Source organism: Lissotriton helveticus, chromosome 6 (assembly GCF_964261635.1).
Source record: "Lissotriton helveticus chromosome 6, aLisHel1.1, whole genome shotgun sequence".
Lineage (NCBI taxonomy): Eukaryota > Metazoa > Chordata > Amphibia > Caudata > Salamandridae > Lissotriton > Lissotriton helveticus.
The window spans coordinates 787,381,462-787,402,747 of NC_136067.1; the positions used below are offsets into that span (position 1 = coordinate 787,381,462).

Consider the following 21,286-nt stretch of genomic DNA (forward strand, 5'->3'; position numbering starts at 1 on the left):
GCCTCCAATTATGCCTCTGCAAATCTGAAAAGAAATAAGGAAGCTAATATAAAGTACATTGGTGTCTGGTTTTAAAATACTGACAAAACATATAAACTTGTAATACTAACTTACATAAGGAAAACCGGGGCGCTTCAAACCCTGAAGCTGAATTCACGACCAGTAGCAAAGCGCCGATATCGGACACCTGTATTTTCAATTGGCTTTCTAGTTCTTTATGGTAACCCCTTGTCTTTTCTCTCTTTCCATGTACATGCTGAACTCTGTGTACTACAGTCCCCAGCATGCTTGGCTATGACGTACTAAGGTGTACGGAAGTCGGCAGAGCCGTCTGCGCCCATGACAGCAGGGCTATGTACACTGATGTCCCCGGTCAGCCGCTAGTGTAATCGGCTGTTTGGACAATGGAGCTACGGGGCTAGGGCAGTGTGCGGCCCCTGAGGGGGAAGCTAATGGAGAGAGCCATGGAGCAGCTGAACCGTCTGACGCGCTCTCTGCGCCGAGCCCGCACCGTGGAGCTGCCGGAAGGTACAGTGCAGATTATAGGGGTAACTGCAGAGGGCAGACAGAGTAAAGTGGGGCACAGATCACCCGAGCATAGTTAACAGATCAGGACGCAGCAGGCTAACTCGGATCGTAATAATTCGTACCCTATTCGTAAATAGCACACAGCTCTTACGTAAAGCTTATATCCCTATCTGACTCGATCGCACCCAGGGCAGCTCTCAACAAAGTACCCAGCACCTCACATACAGCACCCCACAACACAGGCCAACCAGCTAGACACTTACGTCGTTCACCTGTCTATAACACGCTGAACACTATGACTTGTCTTGTGCTCCTAAGTAACATTCCCTTCTCCATTATATTGCTAGGTCCTTTGCCTCAACCACTCACTCAAACATCACACTAAAACACTTTCCATATAGGATTACGACAAATACAACACTGCTAACTACACAACCCCACAGTGTAGCATGCTAATGTTTCGAAAATGCACTTGTGCTTCCCACGACATGGTATGAAGCTATTCAAATGCTGCAATAAAAAACAACAGTATGGCACACCGAGCTCAACACACACACCCCAACTCGAAACATAACAACTGAGAGAACAGTGATAGCACCCCAAAAACAACAAACACCTAAAGGCATACATCAAAATGTAAACACCTGTCTTAATCGCACCAAGCACAGACGGCACCGGAGCATTGATGACATAACATTTCACAGTACAGTAGAGAGCACGGCGCCTAGCAAAACAAAGAGTGCAGCGCTCACCACAAAAAAGTAAGCAACAAAATGCATATTACGTTGCGCAGTAAGCACAGCACCTATCAAAGACCACTACAAAGAGCACACCATATAACAAAAAGCTGTGATGTCAGCAAGGACCACTAATGCCATCAGAGGATGGAACACCCAGCAATATGTAGACCGCCCTGCAAAAACCCTATCACAAACTGAGGACACTACAGCAATTGTGTAAGAGTTGTGGGAGGTCGTTCCATGTTTTCGGTGTGATGTAAGAGAACAAGCGTCCTCCTGCTCTGCTTTTGTGAATGCAGGGCGAGTGTGCGAGTGAAAGTGAGGCTTAGCATAGTTGTCTAGTAGGTTGGTGAAAGTGTATGTGGTATGTTGGCCCAGTGTGTTCAAGGCTTTGTGTGTGTGTGAGGAGTTTGAATTGGCTGCGTATGTGAATGGTTACCCTGTAGAGCTCTCTGAGGTGAGATGTGGGTGCGGTGTGGAAAGTTAAATACGAGTCTTGCTGTGGTGTTCTTGATGGTCTGAGGTTTGTGTAGGAGCTACTTGTAGATTCCAGTGTAGAGTGCATTGCCATAGTCATGTTTGCTTTTGATTATTGCTTGTGTGACAGTGCGTCTGGTGTTCTATGGCAGCCACTTGAAGATCTTTAATAGGGATATATGATTAAACAACTACTGCCTAAACAACGAATTCCTAAACCACAAAGGCTAAACCACGAGCAATGCCAAACCACTACATTGTTAACGAGTTCCTGAACCAAAAACAATATTCAATTTGCTCTTTACCCGATTATACCTCTATGTTCTTTAAAAAAACGCATGTTGGGAACATGAAAAAAAAAATATTTAAATGATAGATGGCCGTGGGGCTGAATCTCTTTGTTGACCAAGGGTTAGAAGGTTTTGTGTCCACTCATATCCCTGCCTTAAGCCCTCTTTTTGCAGAAGCCTAGGGCTAGCTTGCACCATAAGACTGCCAAAGGGAGCTATAGTTTTAAAGAGCCTGGCAAGAACTGGAAAGGACAGAACACATACGTGTACCTAAAGTTACTAGAGTCCCTACACGCTATGTTCTCAAGACAAACAAACACAGATTGCCAAGATGCCTTGCAAGAGGAGCTCTTGGGGCAGTAATGCAGTGAATGCTGGGTGTTCATTTCATTTGTATCATTCAATTTTTGATTAATTAGTGGGTCGCATGCTTGTCTCTGTTGTGCTGCGTTGTAGAATTTTGTCTGACACCCTGATTTTATATGCAGTACAGCAAAAATGTTTTTCAAAAACTGAAATATAACACGGGTTGGGCCTGCAGAGAGAAAGGATTGAGATATTGGGAAGCAGCACTCTACTTTGGCCCACAATCACAAGGATTTGTCTAATTACAAAGTGTAACAAAGCACTCTATTTCGAGGACTAGGTTGAATTCTTCAAAAATCTCAGGAACAACTTCAAACCCCAAACCAACTGAAATTAGGACACAAGGAACGGAAAGTGACAGCCATTCGAACACGAAAGACAATAACAACCAACCTGTAAAAATCTGTTAAAACTGTACAACATTTTGAAGTTCTTCCAGTTCACCCAGATGCAACCCCTTAAAATGCAGGCAGAGAAATGTCAACTCCTAATGAAATCAGATGGCAAAAAAAGTGGGAAGGCAAAAGAAAAAAGTAAAATTGTGAAGGAGGTGCAGCAGAGGACTGGATGAAGGTTCAACAGTTTGAGCTATGTTTTTGCAGAGATTCTGGAGAGGAGAAAACAAAGCATGCTGTCTTTGATGGAGAAAGCATTTGGGCCCATCAGCTCCTGCATTCAGCTGTTTCTGTATGCTCCCACCAGGCCGAAGTAGGAGCGGGACCCAGTCTGGAAAGGCTTGTCATTGTTATTACAACAGTGCCATCTATTGGCCAGTCACAAGGTTGTTTTTTCCGTGGTCTAGGAAAAGTTGTTCGTGTAAGTCGTAGTTAAGGATGTTGTGGTTAACAGATTGGTCATTGTTTGGGATTCGTTGTTCAGGTCAGTCGTTTCTTAAACTTCATTATTAAGGCTGTTTCCCCTTTCATAGCTTACTCAAGACGGGGAAGCAGCCAGCTCTCACTTCTTTGACTTGTGCTGTTATATTGCTGCTTGTCTAGGGTGATCCCCAGATTTCCGGTGTGGTCGCTGGTTGTTGGTCCCAGCTCTGGCAGCCACCAGGTGGCATTTGACAAGGAAGTCCTGTTTGCAAAAAACAGTACTTCCGTCTTGTCAGAGTAGAGCTTCAAGCAGTTGGTTCAGATCCATTCTTCTACTGTGGTCAAGCAACTGCTAAAGTTGGCACTGGTGCTGGTTATCTTGTCTGTTACAGAGAGGATGAGTTGGACGTCGGAGAGGAAGGTGATGCCTTGGGATCAGACAATGATGGCGAGCTGAGTCATGTAGACGTTGAACAGTGTAGGGCTAAGAGATGATATCTGGTGACTCCATAGATTCATTCTCTTGCTCTCTGATGTGAAGGGTGTCAGTCTTTTTCAGGTTTTTCCTGTGAGGAAGGAGCAGATCCGGTTCAGTTCAAGTACTGACATGATGAGCTCATGGCGTGTTCTCATGAGTGTGTTGTGTGAGACTGTGTTGAATGATGCAGGGATGTTGAGCAGAATGAGGGGCTGCTGTTTCTCCTCTGTCCAGGATGGTCTCAATGTCGCCGGTGGCTGCGATGAGTGCTGTTCAGTGCTATGGTTTTTTTGTATCCTGAAAAGTTTAGCAGACTGTGAAAATCCTTATTACATTAAAAATGGGAAACATAAATGTTACTTGCTAGAAAAACATGATACAGATTGTTGAAAACTGTGATGCTAACTTGTTTGGGCACTAGTGTTGAGCCAGCTATTAATCCAATAGAATATATGATTTATGTGGCCACTTGGTGTTTATATGTTGCAAGTTTATTTAAGTCCTCTAAAAACATGCCTTTAGATTATGTCGGCCTTCTTAAAATATAACTAATTAAACCCCTCTAAATTCAGACTGGCTAATTTCAAACAACCAGCGAGTTAATTCAACCTATTTAAAATGATTTTAATCCATTATTTCATTTACATATTTCTACTTATTCCTTCCCAGATAAATACCAAGGATCACTTTTAATTCTTGTTTTCAAAAGAGTGGGGGACTTAAAGCAGGGTAAAGTCAAAGAATACCCCTTGTTTGAGATGGGGAAAATGACATCCGTCTCCGTAGACTTATCTGAAACTCCCACAATGAGTGTTCCATTAGAGGCATAGGAATCCCAACCGACAGTTAGTTTGAGTTCTACCTCTGGTGAATTTTCTGTGCCATATTTGTCTCTGACCTCGTGCACATAGCCTATTAGTGGTATTCAGGACCAGCTATTACCCAAGGCATCTGTGGGATTGCAGGCCCAGGTGCAGCAGGATCAGCAGCAGGAACAGTAGCAACAGCAGCAGGAGCATAGGGGAAATGGAGGTAGTGAGGACCAATATCTTAAATGTATGTCCAACGCTATTTTGACTAAGATAAGGGAGCTCAAGATCTCGCAGGCACTGTAAATTGTTGGGTTGCACTAAAGGGTTGTCTAAGATTGAGTAGAGTATGGTACCGTTTTTTAAAAGACTGAAGGAGACTGAGTCCAGAATTTCCTAGCTTGAAGGTAAAGTTGTCGCTATGCAGAAAGAAGTCACTCAGTTTGAAAAACAAAAGGGTCTTTTGGAATATAGAGTGGAATGGAGTGGAATGAGGGTCAGTAGGTACCCCAATGAGTTGACTCTTATCAAGTCCTATATACTGCCTTTTTTTTCAGGGGCTCTCCCCATCCCCAGGGCCAACCGTATTCAGGCTCCATGCTCTCCCAGCGCAAAATATCATTGCACCATTTTGATGAATTTCTCTGACTACCGAATCAAGGAGCGCGTCTTGGCAAGGCAATCAAGAAGAAACTTTATTAAGAGCTTGTGGTGCTCATGCATCCATAGTGCGACAGTCCAAACTAAAGGTGCTAGCGAAAGGGCAATTTTTTCTGTTCACTATCCTTGGAGAGACTCAGGAGTTCCTTCAGAAAATGTCGAACTAATAATTAACTATGTCTGGTGTGGTCCTCCAAACTGGATTGAATTACACTGTTGAAAATTAATATTGGGGGCAGCGGGGTGTTTTTTCAGGGTCACATGTGTAGCTGGGTGCAATACCATGGCACTCTTGTTTGCCAGGGAATGTAGGAAGGGAGTAATTTAGGCAATTCCCCTCCCCCCGCCTATCCCCCCCACTTCCCCTGGTAGGATAGGTCACTGGGATCTCTTTGGGTGAGTGTCAGGGTTGGGGGAGAGCACTTATAGTAAAAATTAACAGAATTGAAGCTGGTTTTGGTATATTGGTGACCAGGTACATGAATACTGTGGTAGGCGGTGGAGTACATCTTTACAATGACGCTCAAGGCTCAACTCTTGCAACGTTAATGGCATTACAAATAGGCGTAAATATGGGGGGCTGATATAATGGTTATCTTTGCTTTCCCCAACATAATATTTTTGCAGGACACCCACCTCAAGAATAATTCCCCCAACATTTTTATTCCTAAACACTATCCCTATGAGTACTTTGCTTCACCAGAATTGGTGGTAAGTGGTGTCCCGATTTTTTTTTTTTTTTGGGGGAGTGGTGGTGTGTTGGTTGGGTGATAAGGGAAGTAATTAGGGACCCACTAGGGAGGCGGTTATGGCAGAAAGTTGTCGCCATTGGAAGAAGCCTTCTGAATTTGGTTAATTCAGCGTCAGAAAATCGATTTGTCCACTTGCTATGTATGGTGAGCCAGATTTAATCAGGATGAACTATTTTTAGGACCTACTCGCCTGTTCTGGTGAGCTGACAACAGGTGTTCTGCTTGCTCACAATAACAATCCCTTTAAATCTTGTTTTGTTTTCACCTTTACTTGGCTTTCAGAGACAGAGGTCAAAAGTCAGTTTGTATTCCTAGATTTACTTTTCTTTCCGTGGCTGAAGTTAGAGGATTTTGTAAAGTGAACTGTGTGATAGTCGTGCTGTGAAAAGCATGGGAAATGAAAGGCTATAAGATTTCAGCATATTTTGCTAACACAACACTGAAATAGCTAATAAGTGAACTGTTCAAACATTTCAAATATATTTCACTAGTTATGAAGACACATTTTTTAAATTCTGTGTTGAAAAAATTCGATTTTTATAGGATCAAAACAAATCAGAACACTTTACTTGATGATGTGCAAATTTTTAATATTTTTGCTGAAACCCAAAACATGGTTTATGCGCTATATAGTTTTATCAGTAAAACTACATGTCCGTTGGAACGTTCTGTTGTCATTTCAATGCAACATGTGATATCTGTAAATGACAGTGCACTACCACTTCATGCTTTTCACATATATTTATTAAAAGTGAGTTTTTAAACGTGAACTGGGAAATGTTGCAGCTGATACCTAGATGACAGAGCTATTCGTGAACTAAGAGGCAAGCAGGGATCATGTGAACCCTACATGTGGGCCAAATTCTTATTATACATGGAGCAAACGTTTAGTCTAGTAAATAAAACATTTTATTTTCACAGCAGAAATAGTGAACTTGCATATTTGAAGGTGCTCTCTTATGTGATAATGAAGAAAAAGGCGGCTCCATAAGACAAAATATTTGCCTAGGATCACACAATTTGAGACAAGTTTACGAGTCAAGTACGTGACAGTTAGGTCGAGTAGATTATTCAGGTTACTAGACCTGCAGGTCTAGTAACATTTGTATGATTTTTCGAATCCTAGTTAATTACTATGGCCCTTTTGCTGATGAGGTGGACTCGCTATTGCAGATTTACATCATTGCAATGGGGGCAGAGGGACTAACGATTCTTGGAGGGGAATTTAACTACATACTGGATTTAGGATTGAATACTTCAAATAAAGCCAAAAAGCAGTTAAAAACCCCACACTAAAAGAGTGTTTCGACATTCTATTTTTATTATTTATTGCTCCGCAGTAGCAAGATTAGACATAGAAAGCAACACAAAGAAACAACAATACAGTTCTAGCCATTTCCACTTCAGGAGTCAAAATAATCACGAAATGCCCCCCAGATGCTTATGCCAATTTGGCGTTCTTTAACCCCCTTTACAGCAAATAAACTCTACTCTAACTTATACAAACTATACATTTTAGCCCGCCAAATCTCAAATGCTAGAGGCTCTCTTTGTAGCCATTCAGAAGCGATACATTAGCGTGTAACAGACATAGCAATAAATATAAAATGTCGATGCTTATACAATGGATTCACATGAGTATCAGCAAACTCCATCCCTAGTAACATAATTGCAGGGGTAATTCTCATCGGGCCCATAAATGTAGATACAAATTTCTCTATGTCTGTTATAAATCTAGATAGTTTACTACAACTAAAAAAGACATGCAGACTATCTGCATTTTCTCCTCCACATCGGAAGCATCTTCCATCAAACTCCGCCCCCATTTAAACATTCGCGCGCGGGGTGTAATACAAATCAAATGTAGTTTTAAAAACCTGCGCCTTCAAATTGGCCAACATTAATACTTCCCTAGAATTAGCGAAAACCTTCTCAATGGATATATTTTGCTCCCCCAGAATTATTGACCATTTTTCGTTATGCTTATCAAGATCATACACTTTGTAGGACAATAGTAACTGATATACCACCCCAATCTTTTCCTGACGTCTAACCATCTCAATAAGAGATTTAGGAACATTCTAAGATTCCTAAGATTCGACATTCTAAAGGAGGATTTTCAATTAATAGATCCATGGTGTCCGGATCACCCGAGTTCCCCACAGTATAAGTGTTTTTCACACCGTTTTACAACCGCTTCACTTCCGGATTTCTTTTATAATTTCCAAGTCGATTAAAAGGGTGGGCTCAGGCACTAGTTCAAATGCCTTCTCTGATCATTCAGTGGTTTCTATTCTGATGTAGTTTGAAATGATAAGGAGGGAAAGGCCCCGGTGGCAGTTGGATCAGCCTCTCCTCTCTAATCCAGAATGACTGGAAGACATGAGGAAATTTATTGTAACATTTTTCCTTGTTAATAGAGGTATGGCCTAGCTTTTTTTACTTTGGGAGGCTTTAAAAACCACAGTACAGGGGCTGATTATCGCATACAAAGCTAGCATAGATAAAGAGCGGGCCCGTCAAATAACAGATTTGAAATCAGTAGTAGATAACACCCTGCAGGCCAAGAGCAGCACTATAGATTCACCGTCTGCGTTTGAGAAACATTTAGAGAAGACAAAGCTAAACTTAAGAAAGTTTTTCATATTGTAGGAAATAAATAGCTCGAAGGCATACCAGCAACGTGTCTATGAGGAAAACCAGCTGATTGGCAAGTTTTTGGCCTGGTTGAAATGGATTAAACTAGGCGCTTTGTTTGTCAGGAAGCTAGAGAATCCATCCACCCATAGGATAGTTACAGAGATGCATGAGATGTCTTAGGTTTCTCTACAGCCTTATAAAACCTTATATGAAACCTGGGGGTCGATTCCGATTCGGGAAAAAAAACGTCTGTACGATTTGTATCCGGAGCCCTCTCCGTACGAATCATACCCGTCCGTCCGAGTCGCGTAGTACGATCCGTATTCCGTGAATCCGTCCGAATCGTCGCGATCCGTACGTATTGCAAGGCTGAAACCGTGAACCGTACGACTCGTACACATGCCGCACGACTCGTACACATGCCGTACGACCCGACGAGTACGATCCAGACCGGGGTATGAGGACGCGATTCGTAGGGTTCACGTCAGGTAAGGGCGAGTCGTACGGAAAAGCACACAAGCACATACATACCGTACGGTCCGTACACCCCATGATCGCAGGGGTACGCACCGTACCCCTGCGATCATGGGGTGTACGCACCATACCCCATGTACGATGGGTGTACGCACCGTACACCCGTCGGGGTACGGTGCATACACCCACCGTACATGGGGTATGGTGCGTACACCCCATGATCGCAGGGGTACGCACCGTACCCCTGCGATCATGGGGGTACGCACCGTACCCGGGAGGGGGGGGGGGTTCCGTACCTGTTTCAGCGCGAACTCTGCTTTTACGGGTGTTTTCAGCTCCCGTAGAAAAAGGGTCGTACGATGCGTACCCGACACGTATCGTACTTGCTGGGTGGTAAAAACCAGCCGCGAACCGTACAGATGTCACGTACAGCGGGTTCCGAGGGAGATTCGGATGGGGATTTGATTCGTACGGTCTCTGTATGACTCGTACAGAGTACGGCTCCTGGTACGAATCGTACTTCGACGTACGTACGGGGGACGTTGCAGGGTACGATTCGTAGGGGAAAAGCGCTCCGAACGGCTATTCGGAGCGGTTTTTCCCAAATCGGAATCGGCCCCCAAGTATCCGGTCTTGCAATCTAGTATAAATGGATCTATAATGCTGGCTCAGTTGCCAAATTATCAGGCCGAGAAAATTGCAGCTATCATAACAGTGGCTGAGGTTCTTGAAGCCCTTTAAAAAACACCTAACTCTAAGGTGTATGGCAATGACGGGATTCTGACAGAATAAAAAAAAAAATTGCACCGAAATACCCTTCCTAACTGATTTGTTTAATTTTTGTTAAGGAAGGAGGGGAAGTTCCCTCTATCCTCAAAGAATCTACCACAGTGAGTTTCTATAAAAAAAAAAAGGTTAGAAACCCAGTAGCTCAAATTCCTATCGTCCAATTAGCCCATTGAATACTGATTATAATTTGCTCATAAAAATATGGACTATCCGGATTATTACTGCTGGTCAAACCGTAATTCAAACGTACCAGAGTGCCATTGTTTCTAATCATTTGATGCCCGCCAACACCAACCTTTTAATACAGGCACTGGATTATATCCCATGCAGTCGGATTAGTGCAGCAACAATCATGAACTATGCAGAGAAGGAATGCGATCTGGTAATTGTGAGGCCATATTTTACAGTTTAAGGAAGATTGGCTTCCCTGTACAATTTATTTCTATGCTTGAGAATGTGTATCAATGCGCACAGGCAGAGATATTTATTAATTCCAGTTTGGCGGGAACAGTGGCAATTAATAGAGGCAATTAATAGAGGCACCCTTCAGGGGTGTCCCCTAACCACAATTTTGTTTACATTTTTTATTGACCCCCTGGCTGTTAGAATTCAGAGCAACGATGGGATCTGTACACCAGTGGAAGGGATGTCTAAGCTGAAGTTATTTGTGGATGACATAATATTTTATTTGAAACCTGATCATGTAAATATACAGAGGGAACTTGATGAGTTTCAGGAATTCACAGGGATTGGCAGATATAAAATCAATCGTAAAAAACAGAGCTGCTGTTTTTTAATGCATGGTTGGGCGATCTGCCCAACTCTGTGCAGCAGCAAGCTAGTTCTCATAGACCAATACGTTATTTAAGTATGTATGTGACAAATAACCTTTTACAGCATTTCCAGTTAAATTATATGGCAACCCTAAAGAAGATTCAGGGGCTACTGGAAAGATTATCACTTCTCTCTCTGACAGTGGTTGGTAGTGTTGCACTTATTAAACGTCTATTTTACCTCTTTTATTTTTGTTTTCAAATGTTCATATAAAAAGTAGTAATAGCTTTTTTAAGGCTCTAGATTCACTCTTAAGAAGCTTTATTTGAAACAGGAAAGCTCCCAGGGTGAAATACTCTGTTTTCCAATTAGATATTGCGCAGGGAGTTTTGGGACTACCTCATGTTCAGACATACTATGAAGCTTCACTTTTTTATATTTCGGCAAAATCGTTGGAAAGCAGTGGGGTATTAGTTTTTTTTTCAGTAAAGAATGGTCCAAAAATCAGAAATTAGTTTAGCAGCTTTTATTAAGGCAGCAAAATTGCCAAAGAAAACCAGGTATAAGTCGCTTCAGGAGCTGGGCAGCCGGATGAAAGCTCTGTTCATATCGAATCACAACTCAGCAGGTTATATGTATCTTAAGTTTCAGGAGTGCTACCAGTTTGGGTGGATTATTTCTAAAACTGAGATAAGGTATTGGAACTTCTTTGGTTTTAGAGTTTAGGCATTTGATTTTAAGGGGCAAGCACATTACTTGGCTTGAACTTCTCGTGCGGTGTGGCGATCAGTGCATTCGTTTTTTGTGGCATTTTCAGCATATTATTAATTGTATAATCAATAATTGTCAGGAACCAAGTCTAGACGCCCACCCAGCCATGCGAGCACTTGTAAGATCCAGGCTCCTGGGAGTTGGGGGCTGGTACAGGTTGCTACATAGTCATGGGGCCCAGGAGCATGTGACTAGCTTCTTAGAGAAGGTCTGGTTGACATCCCAATGTCATGTTTCTAAAAGCGATTGGCAGATTATTTCCAAAATTGAGTACAAGTCTTTAAGAGCAGCAAATTTTAAGAGAATTTCTTTCATGTCTAGATTGATTGCATGTTATACCCTGCAGCCCTTCACAGAATGTAACTGACCATTTTAGATCATAGTTTTTGCTGCCACCAGGCTGGCACGGGGACTGGCTTCACATTTTTTATACCTGCCAGAAGCTGAGGCTTTTTTGGGAAGGATTATTTGCCGCTATTAGTATTGGTCTCCAGTCTAAGATCACTCGGGAAGCAAGTGTAATACTTTTTGGGGCCTCCAAACAGAGTCAGAGCACCAGCTTTGGCAAATGGGGTCTGATGTTTATTTCTATTGCGTTTTTGATAGCTCGCTCTTCGATTCTTCCAAATTGGAGAACACGACTAATCCCAACACTGCAAGGCTGGTGGGAAGAAGTTTGAAGAAGCATAGGCAAAACGGGTCAGGCGTAAAGAGTGTTACTGCTATTTGGCAGTATTTGGAGCTAATCCAAAAGTTGGTTCCTGATTTTGTATTGCTGTATATCCTTTTTTGAGCCTTTCCAGTATGCCCATAGATTCTGTGTTTTAGTTTAGGTTGAATTTTGGTATTTTGTGCAGTTTATGATTGAGATGCAAATACAGGTTTAATGCCATTATCGGGGCTCAAAAAATCCACTTGACCGCTCTCATTTGCGAGTCAGATTCATTCAGGACGAGCTATTTTTAGGTCCTACTAGCCCTTTCTGGCAAGTAGGAAGACAAACTGACACTTGACCTCTGCCTCTGAAAGCAGAGGAAATGTGGCAAGATAGCAAGATTTCAAGGCATCTTTATTGCTCACAAAGTGAATGAGCAATAAAAATGCTTTTGTATCTTGTTACCTTGGCACATTTGCTTGCTTTTAAAGTCGGAGGTCAAGTGCATTCCAGTTAGGCTGAGGAGATTTTGTAACTTACTAGACCTGCCTGTCTAGTGCAATTTTAATGATTTTTCAAGCCCTGATTATGTTAAGTGGCATCTATTCAATTTGCGTCATTTTTATGCCACCTGCTCTGTACTGTGAAAGTGCCCTATACCACTTTACTTGTCTCATTATAATTGCACTTCATTATGGGCAGTTTGTATATTTGCCCATATATGCCGCTCATCTCCTATTCGGCAATATGCACAGTATCACTTTATCTATTTTATAAGTACTGTATAACCTGGATTTGTGACAGGATATTTTGTACCTTAATTCTTTTTATGAATGTTTATATTTTGTGTACTTCATGAGAGAAGATTAGTGGGTTAATGATATCACATTAGTAGATACATATTTGAGATATTTGGCAATATGCTCAACGTCACTATTTATTTCATAAGTACTGTACAACTTTGATTTGTGACATGATATTTTGTATCTCAAATATTCTTGCATCAATGTTAATATTTTGTGCATTTCATGATTATGAGACAAGATTATTGATTTATTGGCATTGCATTAAGAGACACCTATTCAAAATGCTTGTAGGTCATTTTCTCAGTACTGGATAAGCACACTCTCTCATTTTACCTTTGTTTACATTGTTGCACTTTAATGTGGTTAGTTTGTATGCTTTTCCCTGTATACTGTGTATCTGCTTTTTGGTAGTTTGCACTGTATGTATTGCTGTAGCATATGATTGTTCTCCGTATTGATGGTATAGTTCGGATTAATAAAAAAAGAGGGTGAGTTGTTGCTTTGCCCACGAATAAAGATATTCTCTGATCTTAATCATAACGAGGTAAACTACTGAATTGCTCATAAGGAAGTTCTTCCTCCTAATCAAACTAGATTTAGGAAATTGATGGTAAGAATACACGGTGTAATAGTTCTTGCATTCCTGGTTAGTATGTCCCAGATTACTGGCGCACAGCAACTGCGTTTGTATATGTTAACTTAAGCAAAATGTTCAACAACATTAATCTTTTTTGGGAGAAGGTTGTTAGCTTTGGATTTCCCTTTACCTTTGGCCACAATTTAAATCTCTATATATAGGAAGCTGGGATACCCACTTCTGAAACCACCTACAGATGCTATTGTGTTCAGATCAAGACTGCTGTATGCCTTTGCTGTGTCCTGTCATCCAGGTTCTTCACTATATTTATGAGTGACTTGGACTCCCATCTTTTACCTGCTCAAAATGAACTACAGAGATCTGTGAATACACTTGCTGCAGATGTTTGCAAACTGCTTAAAAAACGGTTTTGATAAAAGTAAAGTATAAAATTTGAGGCAATTATTTTTCGTGGGCAATGGTGTATTAATAGAATTGAGATTACCCCGACTAATGATTATAAGTATTCATTCATTTTCATTCAGTCCTAACATGGAGACTGGCCATAACCACCACTGCAAATACCTTGATAACCCTCGGACTTGCCAAGCTAATTTTAAGTTTTTCAGCCTACCTCTACCCTTGTTAGTAGGTCCCTAGAAGGTTTATGTGTTACCCATCTCACCCTATGGGTTTGCTCTCAGGATAATTGTTAGATCTGGGGTACTCTAGTTGGCAATGGTATTCCCCTTTGTCCAAATAGGGACCCTTTCTTCTAAGTCCGGATAAGGGGATTACACTCCTTAATAACCCCTGCTCACCCTCTTGGTAGCTTGGCACGAGCAGACAGGCTTATCTCAGAGGCAGTGTGTTAAGCATTTGTGAATATACACAGTAATACAGTGAAAACACCACAGATGGACACAACACAAGTTTTATAAAAATAAGTATTCCTTATATAGACTTAACACAAGACCACAAACGACAAAAATCCACAATACTACACTTAAGATTACTTAAAGATGATTAAAGTTACTTAGTTCAAGTTGATGAGAAATGGAACAAAGTACCTGGATGCGTAACGCAAAGTAAACAAAAGGCTCGCAAAAGGGGAGATGCGTCGGTTTCGTGATCCGGGTGAAAGGATGCGTCGTGCCTCAATCCTTGCGCAGAGTAGGGGATGCATCGTGATCCTTACCGGTGCGGAGGTGATGCGTAGATACTCGGCCTGCTGGCCCGTTGCGATGCGCAAGATGGCACCTTGATGTGGTGATCCGGTTGCAATGCGAGAAGATGGCGCCCTTGATGCGGCAATGCGATGACGATGCGTAGACGCCCTGGCAGCCTTGCGACAACTCTGTACTTTGGATCCGCGACAGGCCCTGCGACACGCTTCTCCGGTGATGCCATGGCGACTCTCTCGATGGCGTCACGCTTCTCCAGTGATGCAACAACAGGCAGCTTTGATGAACACATGCTTCCAGGGAGATGCGGCGAAAGCTCGCTTCTCTGGCGATGCGACGATTTCAGCTGCGGCGGCGACACGCTTCCAGCTCCCAGCGACCCGCAAATGCCTGGAGTCAGAATTCTCAGCAAGGAAATTCAGAGGGGAGCTGGAGATGAAGTCTTTTGTCCCTGAGACTTCAGCAGGAGGCAAGCACAGTTCAAGCCCTTGGAGAATATTCTGTAAGTGATGAAAGTCCTTAAAAAGTTCCTTCTCCTTTCCTTGGCAATGAAGCAATCACTGCAGGCCAACCCAGCAATCAGCACACTGGCAGAGGGGCAGTAAAACTCCTGCAGCTTCCTTGGTTCATCTCCTTGGCAAAAGGTTTCTTGTTCCAGAAGTGATCTAATTTCTTGGGATCAGGGTCCCAATATTTATACCCCCAAATCCTTTGTTCTCTGAAGGCAGATAGGACTCTGCCTAGTCCAAACCAGTTCCTGAGCACTTTGTTTGCATGACTCTCTTCTTCCTTTCACTGTGCAGGGCAGAGACATCAGCCGCCCCACAGGAGGTGGAGCCAGCACAGGGGATGGGAAGATACAGCTCTAGAGCACTTTGTTGACATGATTCCTTCTCTCCGTTCACAGTGCAGGGCAGATACATCAGACAAGCGCAGGAGGTGGAGCCAGCATTGAAGAGGGACGGCCCAGCCCTATTCAGGCCCCAGGTGCAACTCCTCCCTCCCTCCCATTTAGATGCAGATCTCTCTATTCACCACTGGGGTGCCCCAGCCTGTCTCCTGGAATCCCCCAGCCCTGTCACTCACAAACCCAGACAAGGAATACACAACCTAGCAGAGGCAGGCCTGGACAGTTAGGCAAGAAAAGACCTACTTTCTAAAAGTGGTATTTTCAAACACAGAATATTAAACCCAACTTTGCTAAAAGATGTATTTTATTATTCGGAGTTCAGGCATACTGAATTCGAATTTCTACCATGTTCCCTGAGTCAGTTAGGATTATAAGAATGTAATATTCTAACTGCCCATTCTAGCCTATGGAGAACAGGTAGCATTCAATAGTGTAAAACGAAAATGGCTGTAGTTCACTATTAGGACATGCTACACACACCAGGGCATGTCCTACATTATACTTACAATGCACCCTGCCCTTGGGCCTACCATAGGGGTGTCTAATATGAACCAAAGGGAAGGTTTAGGTACTGGCAATTGGGTGCACTTGCCAAGTCGACATGACAGTACTAGGCTGCACACAGGCCTTGCAATGGCAGGCCTGAGACACACTTTACAAGCTGCTTCTGTGGGTGGCACAACCAGTGCTGCAAGCCCACCAACAGCATTTTATTTACAAGCCCTGGGCACACATGGCACACTGTACTAGGGGCTGACCGGTGAATCAAATAAACCAATCATGTAATCACCAATTAGTACATCAATTTAACATAGGCAGCACTTGCACTGTGGCACTGATTAGCAGTGGCACAGTGCCCAAAGCATATAACCAGCAAAACCATATCAAAACAGAAGAGACAATCCGGCAAAATGGAAGGGAGACTCACGCCAATGTTGTCTGGTCTAACAATAACCAAATACCCTAATATCTGGATATGATGGAGACGAAGGACTGGAGACTGCTTTTTCCCTTAAGCCATCCACCCCAACAAATAATGTTAGGTTGGAACTTGGGGTTAGATCTGGCTGAGTACCAGCATGGATTTCAAATGATTGCTTAGTAAATTGTTCAGTACTTGGTGTTTGTACTTCGATGGTGAGCCTTTCATACAAAGGTATGAAAGATAGAAAGCCCCACTTTGATCAAGAAATGGGGTTGGGCATCTGCTCTTTAATGAAGATGACCAGGCCAGTGATGTTCATTGTAAGATCTGTGAACTTTCGATTCAATGCTTTAAACTCATTAGCTTGGACTGTTTTATTTTTCAGGATTAATTACAAAGTTGTTTGATGTCCATCCAGCTACATTGTCTATCTTTTGAACTATGATATTATACATTTATATGGTTGATTGCAACATAGAGTGAATGTTTAAATGAATAAAACATACGTACAAATTCACTACTTAGGCAGGTACAAGTCACTGCAAGGCCCAGAAAAAAGACATCCAAGAGGTAATTTTCAGCTAAATGCCATCGCATAACTGAAGTTCAAATTTTTTGAGAAATCTCACTCAGCTGGCCTGCCGCATGTCCTGAGCATCTTAAGAGCAACTTTTTTAAATGTGAAGCTTTCACATTCCTGAAAGTATAGCTCAGTAGTTGTAAGGAAAGGTTATTAAATGTAACCCTGTATCCTTACACGAGTCATTATATCATTTTATTTATTTTTGACTTGGTATTTCCAAGTAATTAATTATATGTACATCTTGGTAAACCACTATTATGAACTTGTACACAAAATAATTTGTAAAGTAGTTTTAGTAGTGTGAATCAGAAGAGAGAAAAATTATTCAGGATAAAAGATTGTGAGGGCTTGGTGCAAGAGGTGGATACTGAAGCATGATCTGCATAGAATTTATATATGACTACATATATACAGGTACTTTTGAGTTTGCTCCCAAGAGCCTCTTATGTAATGTTGAGATTTTTCTTATCAGGCAGCATGTTGGCTTGTATCAATAAAAGGCAAAGCAATAAAGGAATTCTGTTTTACAAAGATTTCAAGGAAATGGGAGGTTATCATATCTGTAGGGTGTGTGTTTGCTCTGCCATTAAGATCTTTTTTTGCAGACTATTTCCTGATTATCCTGTCTGGCGCTCAACTGTTTGCACACACAACCAAGTCAGGTGCTCAAAACCTTGAATCTATAATCAGGAGTTGTAAATACTGATTCACAGAAGTCAGGTCTGCATATTTTTTCATCATTCAGATTTTGCTTATCTGTCAACAGTTTACCGCATTGTAGAATTTTCCTCTGCTCTGAGTGTAAGCAGAAGGAGGGAACTAGCTGTTCTCATAAGAATGTCATTACAGATGCATTGCACATGTAGTGAACATTCAAGAAGTCATACCTTTGTTGCTATTTAGAAACATTTGAAAGTTCCTTTTTGGGGGAGACACATTTGTTGCACTTCTAAACCTATAGTTTCAAAACACACTCTCGCTAGATTGGCGTGAATTGCTAAAAATATGTAGCATTAAGTATTATCATTTCCCACAAATGTGGTTTTGGGCAGTTTAGGCACACTTGACAGACCCACAGTAGAATCATTTAAATGTTACATCATCATGGCTTTTCTCTGGTACCCACAGTTACAGAGCCCTCAGTGACTCAAAAAGTGAGAATGCTAGGGGTCCAGAGTACATAGGGCTCCGGGTACTAGTTCAGCAATGGAAAATTAGTCTTGTTAACCTTTTTCACTTTCTAGGTAGACATTTATGAGCCCCCAAAGGGTACCTGAAGAGAGAAACTGTAGGGTGAGTCTGGGTACTGTACAGTGCATCACCGTCATCAGAGTTGCAATAGTGATCACAATTTCAAGCCAGAGTGGGTTTTTTTTATTCGTAACTCCAATTTACATTTATGGTACCAATGGTAAGGTAAATCACAGAAAGTATGCAACTTGGGTATTGTATATGGTACACAATGAAACCGTGTAAAACAATATAGAAATATATCCAGGGCCCATGGCAATGCACACTACATATTTTTCACAATCACAAGACGTTCCACTCCACAGCACAACACAGTAACACAACAATGAAGAAATGCAAGCACTGGCCGGGCTAAATAATGCCCAAAGACAGTAGATGATCACAAGGCTTATCTAACCATAATCAATAGACTTAATAATGGAGGTTTCTCAATCCTCTTGCTGTACTGGATTTTTTGTTATGAGTTGGTAACAAGTGCACCGGGGGGAAGAGTAGTTGAATTAATACTATATAGCTCTACGGCACATGTATACTTATGCTGCAGTTGGCTACATCCTTAGAACTGCGAAGATGTTGGGGCTAGCTCAGTGTTATTGGACGACTGTTCATTACTTCTCCTGGCCTCTTATTTTGATTGTACCATTGCATGTCAAGTGGTTTTACCACTGTTTATAATGAGACAGTAGTGCCTGTCTGAATGTGCTTAACTACTGGGCGTGTTGTTTGTTGTTGAAAATTAATAAACAGATTTAAAAAAAAAAAAATGAGTTGGTAACAAGTAGTGTTTAAAAACCGAATGGCAGATGATTGACAGTTAACGTGGTACACTCCAAAACAAGAGGACTGTGTCGCGGAGTTTCGAGAATGTGTTTACTGCCCCAGGAAGATAAGACTAGCTCCTGATGTTAGAGCTAATGATACTGGTCATTAAATGCAATGTAATGTAAATGTAAATGTGACTTATAAAGCGCAAACTCCTGCCCTAGGGCGTCTTGGCACGATTATAGATTCATTTATCTTGCTAAGGATCCTCGGTCTCCACTGCAGTGATTCCTCTTGCAGGAATGCAACCTCAGTGATGGTCAGGGGAGTAGCAAATTTCTGTCTAACCACAAAAATGGAAGGGAAGGCCATAATAAACACATACGTCTACTCGCAGGCCTTTCTCGATTCTATTAGCCTGCTAACCACCCTGGTGCTGGGTTACCGCAATATCAGAAAGTAATTAAGAGGGTGGGCTCTCCAGGCAGGGCTTCAACTTGCTTTACCTGTAATTTGTAGGAGTATACTTCATGGAAAGCCTTCATCTATCCTCCGTGGGTTGGAAGACAGTGCTTCTAGTTGATGTGGCCAAGCCTCTAGACTGTTCGGTTGTACTAGCGCCTTCGGTGCATGCACCATTAGTAGTAATAGCAGCAGGCTGGCCAACAGTGTATCAATTTGGACTTCAGCAAAGATAATGTAGGGTATGCTCAGTTACTCACTCTGGTAGCACCCTCAGGTGCACGTCCACAAGTTGTACATACAGCTGGATGTCAACACCAGCTTATATGTCCACGTGCATGGTGTTAAAATTCCAGTTAGTCAGGCTTGGGCTAATATTTCTCCTAAGAGCGGGCATCTGACCACATGAAGAAGGCCAGGTACATTTGGGTGGTGAGGAATTTAGTGTATTCCTTCTTATAATAGCCTTGGAAATAAAGAGCCTTGGAAAAATCAGAGGAATAGCAAGTGGTAGATGGTTTCACTGTATTGGGCTGCAACCACCCACTAGTTTACAGCTAGAGTTCAAAATAAAAAGTAAATGTTTGAGAAAACAGCTACTGGTAGCCCCAACGAAAGTTGCAGCTGTAGTGTTTAAAAAAGCATTTATTGTACACAGACTCATTTGATAATCTTAATCATTATTGCATCAAGTTATGCACATCATTGTCACACACATTTCAGGCATTAAAAAAATAATAAACACGAAGGTGTCCTCCTCTGCCCCAAGTCACTGGACTTAATTTACAGGGAGGCCAATAAGCCATGCCCATGGGTGCAGCTATGCACACACAAAAAATACAAAAGTTGTGCCACTATCTACAGTCGGTACAGAAGGTAAAGGGGGGGGGCTTTACCCGTGAGCTTGTGGGAAAGTAAGACCAATGAAGTGTCTCCCAATTGAAGGCACACCAAGGCGTGCCCCTGAGGTGCACCATTTCTGCATTGTGAGAGGTGCAGCTGCCAAAAAACTAAAATAAAAAAAGTGAATTGTGGGACAAAATCTAAAGGTTGCTAGGATAGCACAGCTTCGAGGTGGGGTTCTGGACCTTGGCAACATACATGATTGCCAGATAATTGTAGAAGATTAATGAGAATAACATGACACAATTGTAGTGATTCAGGATCAGTGTAAGGTGCCTTTAGGGCAATATAAACAGATGTCAGAAGATCGAGGTAAATACTCTTCACACTTACTCCGTAGACGGTGTCCTTATGCAGGAAAGAATTGCTAGGGAATTGTCTGTCATTTACTGTGAACTTAAAGTTGAATTTGTGGGCACGCTGTTCAGAATGAGGTTAGACTTTAACGACTGAAAGACGAGTATGGTTAGTGCCGTGATTCATCTTTAAGGAAGGAGTGCTCGGAGCAGCGAGTGGCTCTGGTAGGGTGACCAGACGTCCCAGTTTTCCCAGGACGGTCCCCGTTTTTGGAGAAGTGTCCCCGTGTCCCGACACTTGTCTACAAGTGACTCAAATGTCCCTGTTTTCAAACAGTGTCCCTGTTAAACACAATAATGTCCCTGTTTTGCATTGGCTGCCCTTCGGCAATTTAGCATTCCGCAGTTTACCTCCCATGCTTTTCTGTCATGAGCTATTAAGCAACATTAGTGAGTTCTACTTTACGTGGTACTGACGCGCATCTATAGAAACTAGCATTGATAAAGCTAGTAAATCTGGCGTTTGCTAGCCTGTGATGTTTTATTGATTTTTGGCAAGTATATGCTATTCCTTAAAACTGTAAATGTAATAAAATGTACTAATGC

At 42.1% G+C, this 21,286-nt stretch overlaps 1 protein-coding gene across 4 annotated transcripts in view; it reads left to right on the forward strand.

Annotated features, from left to right (window-relative positions):
* The first annotated feature begins 299 nt into the window (after positions 1-299).
* Positions 300-21,286, forward strand: part of HACE1 (HECT domain and ankyrin repeat containing E3 ubiquitin protein ligase 1) — a 302,230-nt gene continuing 281,243 nt past the window's right edge. For 2 of the 4 annotated variants that reach the window (XM_078648310.1, XM_078648311.1), the window contains exon 1: positions 300-528. In XM_078648310.1, coding sequence (XP_078504436.1) covers positions 453-528 — 76 coding nt within the window. In that variant the 5' untranslated portion in view covers positions 300-452. The remainder of the gene's footprint in view (positions 529-21,286) is intronic. The other 2 variants (XM_078648312.1, XM_078648313.1) reach the window with 2 other exon arrangements.